The sequence below is a fragment of the Coregonus clupeaformis genome, chromosome 27, assembly GCF_020615455.1.
Source record: "Coregonus clupeaformis isolate EN_2021a chromosome 27, ASM2061545v1, whole genome shotgun sequence".
Taxonomy (NCBI): Eukaryota; Metazoa; Chordata; class Actinopteri; order Salmoniformes; family Salmonidae; genus Coregonus; species Coregonus clupeaformis.
In genome coordinates this window covers 6,981,843-6,996,383 of record NC_059218.1, presented here as the reverse complement: position 1 = coordinate 6,996,383, position 14,541 = coordinate 6,981,843, and the positions used below count along the sequence as shown (strand labels likewise).

General features: G+C 45.5%; 1 protein-coding gene across 1 annotated transcript in view; it reads left to right on the top strand.

Moving 5' to 3' along the window:
* The window catches only part of LOC121541428 (nucleoporin NUP188-like), a 60,412-nt gene extending 45,871 nt beyond the window's left edge, over positions 1–14,541 (top strand). Inside the window, exons 37-42 of the mRNA XM_041850427.2 lie at positions 683–757; positions 885–1,100; positions 11,766–11,897; positions 12,276–12,349; positions 12,446–12,575; positions 12,891–14,541. Coding sequence (XP_041706361.1) covers positions 683–757; positions 885–1,100; positions 11,766–11,897; positions 12,276–12,349; positions 12,446–12,575; positions 12,891–13,070 — 807 coding nt within the window. The 3' untranslated portion in view covers positions 13,071–14,541. The remainder of the gene's footprint in view (positions 1–682; positions 758–884; positions 1,101–11,765; positions 11,898–12,275; positions 12,350–12,445; positions 12,576–12,890) is intronic.

Genomic DNA, 14,541 nt, shown 5'->3' with positions numbered 1-14,541 from the left:
GGGAGATTACAAGTGTCTGGATTAGGACCTGAGTCACTTCCTATGTGAGGAAAGATCATCATCTACGGATGTTGTAGAGCATGAATCTGCAGGAGCGAGTCACTGCTTTGAAGTTTGAGAACGACAGTGTGTTGTCCAGAGTCACTCCAAGGTTATTTTCACTCTGGGAGAGGGACACCGTGAAGTTGTCAACCGTGATGGAGAGGTCTTGGAGCGGGCAGGTCTTCCCCAGGAGGAAGAGCAGCTCCGTCTTGTTGAGCTTGAGGTGGTGGCCCGACATCCAAGCTGAGATGTCTGCCAGTCATGCAGAGATGTGTGTCGCCACCTGGGGGGAAGGAGAAAAGTAGTTGCATGTCATCCGCAAAGCAATGATAGGAGCGACCATGTGAGGATATGACGGAGCTGAGTGACTTGGTGTATAGAGGGCCTAGAACCGAGCCCTGGGGACACCAGAAGTGAGAGCATGTGGTGCAGACACCGATTTTCTCCAAGTCACCGTGTAGGAGAGACCTGCCAGGTAGAATGCAATCCAGGAATGTGCAAAGCCTGAGACGCCCAGCCCTGAGTGGGTGGAGAGGAGGATCTGCTGGTTCACGGTGTCGAAGGCAGCAGATAGATCTAGGAGGATGAGATTTTTTCTTTCCTTTTTACATTTTAAAATGTTTCTTTCCATTCTTTGCAGATTAATCTGTGTTACCTTTGCCAGACGTGCACGTACCTCCTCCACAGCAAGAAGATGCTCCATCACTACCTCCAGGTAAGACACAGACATGACCAATATTATAAAAAATCTAATACAAATGTTATCACTGATTAAATAAATGTAACGTCCAGATTGTTATTATTTCCATGTATTTTACCTGACGTCTGTCGTTGTTTCCCAGGCTAAGAATGGGGAAGCGCTGTCCTCTGGCCCCCATGCCCAGAGGGCACCTCAGACCCCCTCCAAAGCTGCAGCCGGATGTGGGGGAGGGGAGAGGGAGGAGGCGGAGCAGAAGGCCCTGCTGGTGGTGCAGTGCAGCCTGCTGAAGATCCTTAGTAAGAGTCTGGCCACGCTGCAGCACTTCACCCCTGACTACTGCCAGATACTACTGGACCAGGTGATACTTCACTAATATTTACATTTTATTAGGATTCCTATTAGCTGATGCCCTGACCAGGGCTGTGGCGGTCATACAATTTTGTCAGCTGGTGATTGTCAAGCAAATAACTGCCGGTCTCACGGTAATTGACCGTTAATTAACATAAACACATTTAGCATCTCCTGGCTTCCACGAATAGCCTACAAGCCACTGATGTAGACCTTTGGAACATCTAACATTTAAAAAAGTCTAATAAATCCATGTAAAATAGCCTACACCATCACAATAAATCCATTATTTATTTTAGACAGGTCGAAGGAAACATGATATGAAGAAAATGTGGTCTATTTCAGAAGAACAGAATAGCATACTCTGCATTGTCCTTATGTTAGGCCCTGATCTGGCTATGCCATATGGCTGTGGGCTACACTAGTTCATTTAGCAGACAAGATTTGCTTAGAATTCCGTGGCATTATTTTATATTATTTTATGAAGCATTTAATAGAAAATAGCTGAATAAAATAGTGTACACATGCGGCTATTCTGTGTTGAGCAATTAACAAAGAAACAGGTACTCCTATATGCTTAATTTAGAGTTATTTATGTAACTTTAGCATGAGCTCTGCTTATTTTTTTGCGCAGGCTGTACACACTTCATCAGTCTCTCATTCAAAATTTGACAAGCACTTGATAATGCCTCAAATTTCCCGGCTGCATCCCCTTTGTGTGGCCATAATCCCCCTAAAAAAATCCATGCCTTTTGCGACCAGTGGCCGTTGTGCCCTTGGGCTGAATATGCAAATTATAATTCCCTTCTCCCCGCTGCATGCCGAAGCACCTCTCACTCGCATGGCTCTCAGTCACGTGATTGGGTCTTTCTCACAGGCTACAAGTGAAGACAGACTCATCGGGGACGCAACTGCGCGCGTCCTTATCCAATTCCGAGGCGCATATTGAAGATATTGGAAGAACTGTCCACATTTACTTTTCGTCAGCCAACAAGATGAGTAGGTCTAACGAACAGCTAAAGCACTAGCCTATGTCAATCTACTATCCCCCATAGTACAAAAGTTGACCTATTCTGTGCAATAAATAAATATTCCAAACATAGTCCGGGACAGTTGTGGGATGCGATAGATCCCAAATTAATACAACCACTAGCATTGACAAACCTGTTTTAAGCAATGACCCTGATGCAACAGATGAGAACATTTAGCTTAAAATGTTGATAAACTATTAACTATCACATAAGCGCATCAATGCGCACACGGCAGCATGCTATAAGCGCAAATGTTCCATTAGCAGGAAAACACCATTCTCAAAAGTGACCACAAATGTGATAATGCATGTAATGCTTTTATTATAAAGGTGCATTTTTTTTCTATATATTTTTTTGTTTGTTTTTTAACCCCTTTTTCTCCCCAATTTCGATCTTGTCTCATCACTGCAACTCCCCAACGGGCTCGGGAGAGGCAAAGGTGGAGTCATGCGTCCTCCGAAACATGACTCGCCAAACCGCGCTTCTTAACAACCGCCCGCTTAACCAGGAAGCCAGCCGCACCAATGTGTCGGAGGAAACACCGTTCAACTGACGATCGAGGTCAGCGTGCAGGCGCCCGGCCCGCCACAAGGAGTCGCTAGAGCGCAATGAGCCAAGTAAAGCCAAACCCTCCCCTGACCCGGACGACGCTGGGCCAATTGTGCGCCGCCTCATGGGTCTCCCGGTCACTGCCGGCTGTGACACAGACCGGGATCGAACCCGGGGCTGTAATAGCAGGGCAGAAATTTGACGAACTGACTTGTTGGAAAGGTGGCATCCTGTGACGGTGCCACATTGAAAGACACTGAGATATTCAGGAACGCCATTCTACTGCCAATGTTTGTCTATGGAGATTGCATGGCTGTTTGCTCAATTTTATTCACCTGTCAGCAACGGGTGTGGCTGAAATTTACATTTACATTTTAGTCATTTAGCAGACGCTCTTATCCAGAGCGACTTACATACAGTGGGGGGGAAAAGTATTTAGTCAGCCACTATTTGTGCAAGTTCTCCCACTTAAAAAGATGAGAGAGGCCTGTAATTTTCATCATAGGTACACGTCAACTATGACAGACAAAATGAGAAAAAAATATGCAGAAAATCACATTGTAGGATTTTTAATGAATTTATTTGCAAATTATGGTGGAAAATAAGTATTTGGTCAATAACAAAAGTTTCTCAATACTTTGTTATATACCCTTTGTTGGCAATGACACAGGTCAAACGTTTTCTGTAAGTCTTCACAAGGTTTTCACACACTGTTGCTGGTATTTTGGCCCATTCCTCCATGCAGATCTCCTCTAGAGCAGTGATGTTTTGGGGCTGTCGCTGGGCAACACAGACTTTCAACTCCCTCCAAAGATGTTCTATGGGGTTGAGATCTGGAGACTGGCTAGGCCACTCTAGGACCTTGAAATGCTTCTTACGAAGCCACTCCTTCGTTGCCCGGGCGGTGTGTTTGGGATCATTGTCATGCTGAAAGACCCAGCCACGTTTCATCTTCAATGCCCTTGCTGATGGAAGGAGGTTTTCACTCAAAATCTCACGATACATGGCCCCATTCATTCTTTCCTTTACACGGATCAGTCGTCCTGGTCCCTTTGCAGAAAAACAGCCCCAAAGCATGATGTTTCCACCCCCATGCTTCACAGTAGGTATGGTGTTCTTTGGATGCAACTCAGCATTCTTTGTCCTCCAAACACGACGAGTTGAGTTTTTACCAAAAAGTTCTATTTTGGTTTCATCTGACCATATGACATTCTCCCCAATCTTCTTCTGGATCATCCAAATGCACTCTAGCAAACTTCAGACGGGCCTGGACATGTACTGGCTTAAGCAGGGGGACACGTCTGGCACTGCAGGATTTGAGTCCCTGGCGGCGTAGTGTGTTACTGATGGTAGGCTTTGTTACTTTGGTCCCAGCTCTCTGCAGGTCATTCACTAGGTCCCCCCGTGTGGTTCTGGGATTTTTGCTCACCGTTCTTGTGATCATTTTGACCCCACGGGGTGAGATCTTGCGTGGAGCCACAGATTGAGGGAGATTATCAGTGGTCTTGTATGTCTTCCATTTCCTAATAATTGCTCCCACAGTTGATTTCTTCAAACCAAGCTGCTTACCTATTGCAGATTCAGTCTTCCCAGCCTGGTGCAGGTCTACAATTTTGTTTCTGGTGTCCTTTGACAGCTATTTGGTCTTGGCCATAGTGGAGTTTGGAATGTGACTGTTTGAGGTTGTGGACAGGTGTCTTTTATACTGATAACAAGTTCAAACAGGTGCCATTAATACAGGTAACGAGTGGAGGACAGAGGAGCCTCTTAAAGAAGAAGTTACAGGTCTGTGAGAGCCAGAAATCTTGCTTGTTTGTAGGTGTCCAAATACTTATTTTCCACCATAATTTGCAAATAAATTCATAAAAAATCCTACAATATGATTCTCTGGATTTTTTTTCCTCAATTTGTCTGTCATAGTTGACGTGTACCTATGATGAAAATTACAGGCCTCTCTCATCTTTTTAAGTGGGAGAACTTGCACAATTGGTGGCTGACTAAATACTTTTTTCCCCCACTGTATACTGAGATCATGTGACAGATCATGTGAAACTTAGCTTGCAGACAGGTGAACTTTATTTAACTAATGATGTGACTTCTGAAGGTAATTGGTTGCACCAGATCTTATTTAGGGGCTTCATAGCAAAGGGGGTGAATACATATGCACGCACCACTTTTCCGTTAATGATTTTTTAGAATTTCTTTAAACAAGGTATTTGTTTCATTTCACTTCACCAATTTGGACAATTACACTATTTTGTGTATGTCCATTATATGAAATCCAAATAAAAATTGATTTAAATTACAGGATTGTAATGCAACAAAATAGGAAAAACGCCAAGGGTGATGAATACTTTTGCAAGGTGCTGTATGTATGCGGATGACTCAACACTATACACGTCAGCTACCACAGCGACTGAAATTAATGCAACACTTAACAAAGAGCTGCAGTTAGTTTCAGAGTGGGTGGCAAGGAATAAGTTAGTCCTAAATATTTCAAAAACTAAAAGCATTGTATTTGGGACAAATCATTCACTAATCCCTAAACTAAATCTTGCAATAAATAATGTGGAGACTAAACTGCTTGGAGTATCCCTGGATTGTAAACTGTCATGGTCAAAACATATTGATACAACAGCAGTGATGGTGGAGAGCTGTCCATAATAAAGCGGTGCTCTGCATTCTTAACAGCTCTATCAACAAGGCAGGTCCGACAGGCCCTAGTTTTATCGCACCTGGACTACTGTTCCGTCATGTGGTCAGGTGCCACAAAGAGAAAATTGCAATTGGGTCAGAACAGGGCAGCACGGCTGGCCCTTGGATTTACACAGAGAACTATTATTAATAATATGCCTGTCATTCTCTCCTGGCTCAAAGTGGAGGAGAGATTGACTTTATCACTACTTGTATTTGTGAGAAGTATTGACATGTTGAATGCACAAGCTGTCTGTTTGAACTACTGGCACACAGCTCGGACACCCATGCATACCCCACAAGACATGCCACCAGAGGTCTCTTCACAGTCCCCAAGTCCAGGACAGACTATGGGAGGCGCACAGTACTACATAAAGCCATGACTACATAGAACTCTATTCCACATCAAGTAACTCATGCAAGCAGTAAAATTAGATTTATAAAACTGATAAAAATACAACTTATGGAATAGCGGGGACTGTGAAGCAACACAAACATAGGCACAGACATATGCACACAAACACACTATAACTGTCACACTCTGGCTCCAGGACTTGTGTATTTGAGCCAGGGTGTATGTTGTTTGTGGGGTTTTGGGTGATTTTTAGGTTTGCAGGTCTGTCACGGTTATTTCTATGTGGGGAGTTCTGTTGGGTCTATTTCTAGGTTGTGGTTTGTTTCCTTGTTTGTAGTTAATGACTCCCAATCGGAGGTAACGAGTGTCAGCTGTCGGCTCGTTATCTCTGATTGGGAGCCATATTTAAGCTGTAGGTTTTCTTGTGTTTATTGTGGGTTATTGTTCCATGTTTCAGTCTTTGCGACTGTGGACTTCACTTCGTCATTTGTTTGTTGTTTTTCGTGGTTGCTTTAATAAATAAAGTCATCATGTTCACTCCACGCGCTGCGTATTGGTCCGCTCCTTTCGACGATCGTGACAGAATAACCCACCATAAAGGAACCAAGCAGCGCGTCCAGGAACAAAGGGTCTGGACATGGAGGGAACTGGTGGAAGGTAAAGGGTCCTGGACTTGGGAGGAGATCCTAGATGGTATGGATCGCCGACCATGGAACGAGACGGTGGAGAGGCGACGGCGAGAGGAGCAACGGCATCAGCAGGGCCATCATCGTCGGAAGGACGAGAGGCAACCCCAAGAAATTTTTGGGGGCACATGGCTTGGGCGACGGAGCAGCAGGAGGCTGCCACAAGGCAGAGTCAGAGGGCTGCCAGGTTAAGGGGGCTGACGGAGGCAGAGAAGGGACGGATTCAGTGGGCTACCAGGTCAAGGGGGCAACTGGGTAAAGCAGGGAAGGAAAGTGTTGAGGCACGGCGTGAGGTACTGGGGTGTGTAACCAGTTCGGTCCGGCCCGTTCCTAGTCCCGTGGTGCAGCCAGTAGTGTGTGTTCCCCGTACGGTACGGCCTGTTCCGGTCCCTCGCACTAAGTGTACGGTGCGCGTCGCCAGCCCAGCCCGGCCTGTTCCTACTCCTCGCACCAGGGATACGGTGCGCTTCGCCAACCCGGCCCGGCCTGTTCCGGCCACTCGCACCAGGGATACGGTGCGCGTCGCCAGCCCAGCCCGGCCTGTTCCTACCTCGCACCAGGGATACGGTCGGCCGCCCGGCCTGTTCCGACTCCACGCACCAGGGATAGGGTGCGCCCGCCAGCCCGGCCCGGCCTGTTCCGGCCACTCGCACCAGGGATACGGTGCGCGTCGCCAGCCCCGCCCGGCCTGTTCCTGCTCTCCGCACTAGGCGTGAGGTGAGTCCCCCAGGGTCCAGCATGCCCTGTTCCGGCTCCCGCACTAGGCGTTATGGGAGTCCCCAGGGTCCAGCATGCCCTGTTCCGGCTCCCCGCACTAGGCGTTATGGGAGTCCCCAGGGTCCAGCATGCCCTGTTCCGGCTCCCCGCACTAGGCGTCATGTGCGTTCCCAGGGTCCAGCAAGCCCTGTTGCTTCTCTCCGCACTAGCCCTGAGATGCGTGTCCTCAGCCCGGTACCTCCTGTTCCGGCACCACGCACCAGGCCTACGATGCGCCTCAGACGGCCAGAGTCTGCCGTCTGCCCAACGGGGCCTGAACTGTCCGTCTGCCCAACGCCGTCCTGAACTGCCCGTCTGCCCAACGCCGTCAGAGCCGTCCGCCAGACAGGATCAGCCAGAGCCTTCTGCCAGACAGGATCAGCCAGAGCCTTCCGCCAGACAGGATCAGCCAGAGCCTTCTGCCAGACAGGATCAGCCAGAGCCTTCTGCCAGACAGGATCAGCCAGAGCCTTCTGCCAGACAGGATCAGCCAGAGCCTTCTGCCAGCCAGGATCCGCCAGAGCCGTCCAGCCAGGATCCGCCTGAGCCAGCCAGCCAGGATCTGCCCTCAGTCCGGTGATGCCCTTTAGTCAGGTGCTGCCCCTTAGCCCGGTGCTGCCCCTTGGTCCGGTGCTGCCCCTTAGTCCGGTGCTGCCCCTTAGTCAGGTGCTGTCCCTTAGTCCGGTACTGCCTACTAAGCAGTTTGTGACTGTGGTGGGGTGGGGATCACGACCGGGGCCAGAGCCACCACCGTGGACAGACGCCCACCCAGACCCTCCCTAGAGCGTATGCTGGTGCGCCCGGAGTTCGCACCTTTAGGGGGGTACTGTCACACTCTGGCTCCAGGACTTGTGTATTTGAGCCAGGGTGTATGTTGTTTGTGGGGTTTTGGGTGATTTTAGGTTTGCAGGTCTGTCACGGTTATTTCTATGTGGGGGGAGTTCTGTTGGGTCTATTTCTAGGTTGTGGTTTGTTTCCTTGTTTGTAGTTAATGACTCCCAATCGGAGGTAACGAGTGTCAGCTGTCGGCTCGTTATCTCTGATTGGGAGCCATATTTAAGCTGTAGGTTTTCTTGTGTTTATTGTGGGTTATTGTTCCATGTTTCAGTCTTTGCGACTGTGGACTTCACTTCGTCATTTGTTTGTTGTTTTTCGTGGTTGCTTTAATAAATAAAGTCATCATGTTCACTCCACGCGCTGCGTATTGGTCCGCTCCTTTCGACGATCGTGACAATAACATACGCACTATACACACGTACACATGGATTTTGTGTTGTAGATATGTGTTAGTAGATTAGGGGCCTGAGGGCACACACTTAACATGTTGTGAATGTATTGTAATGTTTTTAGAAATATATAACTGCCTTAATTTAACTGGACCCCTGGAAGAGTAGCTGCTGTATATATTGAACTTCCATCCTCTCACGCCAGGGGCACAACATTGTATGAATTAATAGTTGGATCAGAATCGCCATTATAATCATTGGCCAGTACGGAGAATTATAAATAAAACCACAAGTCCAAATCCCTACCTCCATCCATGGCTAATTTAGGAAAGGGACAAGTTTAGCTAGCTAGCCACCAGAGGACAACATCACAACGAGATGCAACAATTTAAGTTGTTTCTGTTAATGACTTATGCTCTCAAAGCGATTTGATAGGAGAGACGCCAAATCCAAGCTGGCCTCCCTTGACACTTTTTTTTTTTTTTTGGGCCAAGACCATTCGCAGTTGAGCTCGCTCAGTTTAGCTCAATGCTGATTGGCATTTTATTTATTTATTTATTTTTGTCAAGGAGACCAAATGCTTGCTGACTTCCCTTGCCTTCAATGCAACGGGCGGCAACAATGTCATACTCGTTTGGACCAGACAGTATCTGATCGATGGCAGACACATAGAGAGACAGAGGGGGCGCTGTTTCGCTCTCTCGGATGCTTTTTCCTGTGAGATAGGTTCAGCCTCTTGCGAATTGAAGGACAATTATGAAACACAGAGACGAAAGATTGTATTTTTTTATAAAATTGTTGGTATACTTTTTGGGGGAAGCCTGGCTTCCCTTGGAGTCCATGAATACACGTCACTGGATTATGATCCATAATTAAATATTATGGGGAGACCTATAAACTTGGCAGCCAAGCACGAGTTATCAGAGTAGCCTATTGTCGTCTAGACATGACGTTGAAATATCTTCACGCCTACAAAAATAACAACATCCATGCTTTCATCATAAGAGTCAATTACATTTGGAAAAAAAATAAGAATTACAGGGGCCAGTTTGGAAAAACTCATCCTGTGTGAATCGTCCTCTGGAATAACACACATGCTTGGATAATAATTACAAAACCAACATCTCTAGTAATACCAGCCCGAATATGGCTATAACATGTCAAATAATAGGCTTATCAGTGTATAGTGCGCCGGCATCATCCCATGGGATCCGTCAAGGCTGCACACAGCAGAAATATCACTGAAATATTCTAGTTCCTGCACATCACCTTTTATATTCAAACAAAATAGGCCTTTTATAGGCTAAATTGATGAGCAAAATGGGCAGCATCATGCTCATGTCAGTCCTCTAGAATGCAAATGTAGTCGTCCTAGTAGGACTCTGCAGTGGTGATTTTAGCATGTAAATGTTGGTGGGGCAAACACATTTATTTTTAATGCATGCCAGAAAAGCCACTACACAACACAACACTAAACAATACATTCATTGCACTATAACGGTGACAAACGGTGCCCACAAACTGTTAGGGCCTACATAAAGATGTCCCAACAGTAGAGCTTTCTTTTCAGCACCATGGAGTGAATCCTTACCACTGCTACACCTGGCTATCAGCGGAGCCTTGTCTGGCAGTTCATTCAGCCTCATTTACTGCCTTTTAAGAAAACATAGCTGATATGGCTGACTTGTTTAAACAAATATGGTTGAGATGTACAAACTATGGCATAAGGGGACGACGAGCGGATAAGAGGCAATCCGTAATTTCGATTTAAGACATTAATGATTGAGCCAGGACGGACGTAGTCAATATAACTATTTGGTCAGCACTTTTCAAATGTACAGCGACAGAATTCAGAACATGGGCCGTTCTTACAGTATTCTCCCTGTACACCAAGTCAGAACCGTAGGATAAATAAAGGGGTCATATAAACAGACAATTAAAGTTCTTACATTATTCAATGATAACATTTCTCTAAAACAGGCTATAGGCTACATGTGCACCTCCAAGCCAGAACAGTAGGCTAAGTTTTGAGGGGGAAAGGGACCAAATTATTAGGGTGAGGCACACCCACCCACTCCACTGAATAGCAGGCTAGTGATTGCTTTGTAACGCTTGCAGTTAGCCACTGATTCCTTCCAAACCAGTCATTGTTGAATTTGCGATTTCCAACTTGTTGTGTAATGTTTATGTCCAATGGCTGATGAGCACCGATACATTTTATCTATAATTTTCTCTTCATATGACAAGGATTGAAAATGATTTGCCAGTAGATTGTTGGCGTGATTCATGATGATAACTGCTTGCTAGCTTAAGATTTTGAAAGTATGATGTTGACATGATCAGTCCAATCAAAGATACGGTAGACATAACGTGATTTGACGTCATTTTATCTGTGACCAATGACCTTGAGCCTTCTTGGATGGGCACTTCTAATGTAACTCTATGGCAGCACCCAAGGGGCTTGAATTTAAGAGCTCTACCTGTAGATTTTGCGGTGATGTAGTGTCCCCATGAGAGACAGAACACCGAGCCAATCACGGCGCAACTATAGAACATTATCAACCCCTAAGCTCCATATTTTCCGCTGGCTGCCCCACCACCACAGAAAGCACTGAGCTAGGCTGAAACACCTGCATTTTGGAGCTGCCTTACTCAAGAAAGCAAAAAAGAGACCATGTTTGTATGCGGCTTTATAAACTCAGACTCTTTTTGTTTACATTGTTTGAAAACTGATATGTGACACATATTAATGTGAAAATAACATGCAAAACAGGGAACAACAACAAAAAACTCAAGAGGTGGGGCTCAAACCCCACCTGCCCTGAATGACGGGTCGCCAGTGGGACTCTGCAATAATGAGGTGGTGTGCGCGCATCCGTTTCAGCGTGTTTTGGGAGTTGAGTAAGAGTTGACTCCTTACGACTCCAACCACAGGAGTCGGAGTTGACTCCAAAATCCTGTAGTTTTCCACCACTACTTTCACTGGACATTATCATATGTATTGAAAACGATCACAAATAAACAGCACAACGTGGAAGCGTTAATTATCACTTAGCAACTGCTATGAAGGAGAAAGTGGCGCTCTTGGAATGTTGAACCGCATTAGCCTAACACTCTATTTAACATTTGTTTTTTGAATTTCAACCAAGTGTTTTTTACACAGAGATTTTTAATCCTCTGTCCAAAGGTCATCACTCAAACTCTCCTGTGTGATTGGTCTATAGTTATGCAGATGCGCTGCGCAAAAGGGATTTATATATCATCAATAGCAGTCAAACGAGTCAAATCGACATCCATTGATAGAAAATGATCTAGCGAGAGATAATTTCGGTGTATTAATGTGTACTAAACGACTAATGTTCTTTCTGTGTGTGTTAGTGTATGGACCTAGCAGAGTACAGGACCCTGTTTGTGCTTAGCTTCACCACCCCGGCATTTGACTCTGATGTGGCGCCCTCTTACGGAACCCTGCTGGCCACCATCAACGTTGCCCTAAGCATGCTGGGAGAGGTAGTTATTTCCCCCCCTGGTAACAAATATGCTGTTTCATTTCATGAGAAGGGCTTACCATGAAAAACTTCCAAAAGAACTAATTTGAGATAGAAAGAACAACACCTTTCTACCTCAAATTAGTCCTTTTGGAAGTTTTTCTTGGTAAGCCCTTCTCATGATTTATGTCGTTGTTGTTGACCACCCCTCCTTTGATTGCTGAAGTGGGAAAGCCCACCTGAACTCATTTCCATTTCAGTTCAAGCCAAGTCAATAAGCTTTACTGACGTTGTAGGACAATGTACCGACATTGGAAGTGTTTTATTTCTTGCAAATGAGGAAATATAAATCGTACTGTACATTCTGACTTTCTGTGTTCTTTGCTATGTTCATATTTAGGTGGAGAAGAAGAAAGAGCCGGCCTCCCTGAGTGTTGCATCCCTGACCTCGTCAGAGGAAACACAAATCCTCAAGTAAGGAGACAGAGAAGAGAACACTGAAACGTTGTTCTCGCTGGTGGTAATATTGGTCCGTTCTGCTTTCTAACTCGTATGTGACTGTCCTCCCAGATCTCTGCTGATGTTCACCATGGAGAACTGTTTATACGTGCTCATCTCCCAGGCTGTTCGCTGTCTGAAGGACCCCAGCATCGCCCCCAGAGACAAACAGAGACTCAAACAGGAGCTCAGTTCTGAACTGGTGAGGCTTTCTCCTTGTTCATTACATTTACATTTACGTCATTTAGCAGACGCTCTTATCCAGAGCGACTTACAAATAGGTTCAAACTCCCTGCATCATTAGTCCCACCAGTCTAGTTTTATTTCTGTCCTATTCTGCCATTCCATTCTAGTCCCTTCTGTTCTTCTCAGCTCTGTTAGTGTCATGAAGTGTCTTCATGTTTGTAGTAGCCTTAAATTGCAATTCCTGCTTTTTTTTTTGTAATGTTTCCATACATATGTTGCAGGACATTATTATGATGTATGTGATATCTGATGCTCTCTCCCTCTCCTCCAGAGTACCCTCCTGTCCAGCCTGTCCCGTCACTTCCGCCGTGGCTCTGCATCGTCCTCGGCCAGCAGTCTGCTGCCCTCCCCCCAGACCAAGCCCACCACCCCAGGCTCCAAGGCCAGCCACGAGGGTCAGGAGCCCTTCATCCAGCTGGTGCAGGCCTTTGTACGCCACGTACAGAGATAGACCCACCACGTGGAGCTTACGACTAGGGCGAGGTGGTTTTCCTGACGAGAGAACTCTGGTCACACATGGCGTATTCTGCTCACACGTTCAGAGGTTGACTGGTACTGACACAGAGCCTCTACCATACTGACCTAGGACTGTACCATCCACTTTGGGTGAATCGCCCTTGTGGATGATGATGATTCTGTGTAGCACTTAACCGTTCTCTTCTGAATGTGTACGTGCTGAATGCTACTTTTCACGGTGCAACCGTGTCGGTTCATTCTCTTCAGTTTGAATCCATTTTTATCAAGCTAGTCATTATTAGAATCTGCAGCACAATGTTCTGACATGGTGAACCAGTCATTTGGGTCATATTCTAAGCCAGGGTACTGTAACATCGGTCTTTGTGCCAAAGCCATTTGGGTGTTTAAAAAATACTCCCATACAAAATGGAGATACAACCAATGTGTTACACTTGAGATTCTAGCCTATACACCAGTGGGAATGACCAAAGCCTAGGTCAAAACAGGATACAGCTGCCTACAAGGGCCAGCCAAAAAAAGAAGTACATTCTACAATGAGATACTGCAGAGAATTGAATTAGATAGCTAGTAATTAAGATCTTGGTGCTATTGAACATCAGTCTCGTTGACTGTCCCGTCTTTCCATCTGCCTAGTTTTATAGGCTGTTTCTGACAATAGTTGATTAGTTTCAGAACTCCGTTATGGTATAGAAGCAACCCAGTTGAAACCAAGCCACATTTATGTAGAAACAACTTGTAGTAGTCTGAAGCTTGCCTAAGTGAGCTGCCCAGTTACTTTGTATGTATCTGCTATTTTTCTACATTTTGACATATAATGCATGGACGGAGGGATGTTTTTCTGCTTTCTATTCTTTTTTAAATATTCTCTATGGTTTTCTTTGTGCTGTGAAGTTGTTTGCATCTGCTTGTATTTTCTGACTCATCATTTGTGCATCAAGCACGATACATTACAAAGGAACTTCCAAGATTTGTATGTCTTTTTTTTATTTTTATATGATAATAAAGTACCTTTTGTAGAGCATTACCTTGTGTCTTCACGTAGCCCAGGACAATTACAAATGAGAACCCACAAGTCAAACATTGAGGGAAAGACTATTTTCATAAAATAGGTCTGGGTTCGATCCCCGGGACCACCCATACGTAAAAATGTATGCACACATGACTGTAAGTCACTTTGGATAAAAGCGTCTGCTAAATGGCATATTATTATTATATTATTATATTAGATCAGTTATATCACATACACATGCAGAGAGAAGTTGACCATGTTAGGGGGTTACACTTGCAAATGTGTCTCTTAAATTCTCATTCTGACTCATTCAGGTTCTAGCTTTATATCTGCTTTCAAGTTTGAGGTCTGAAAAATTTGTGGGAAATGTGTGTACGTATATGTAGTGTGTTGTTTGTGTGGGTGCACTGCAGTGGAGGCTCCTCAGAGGAGGAAG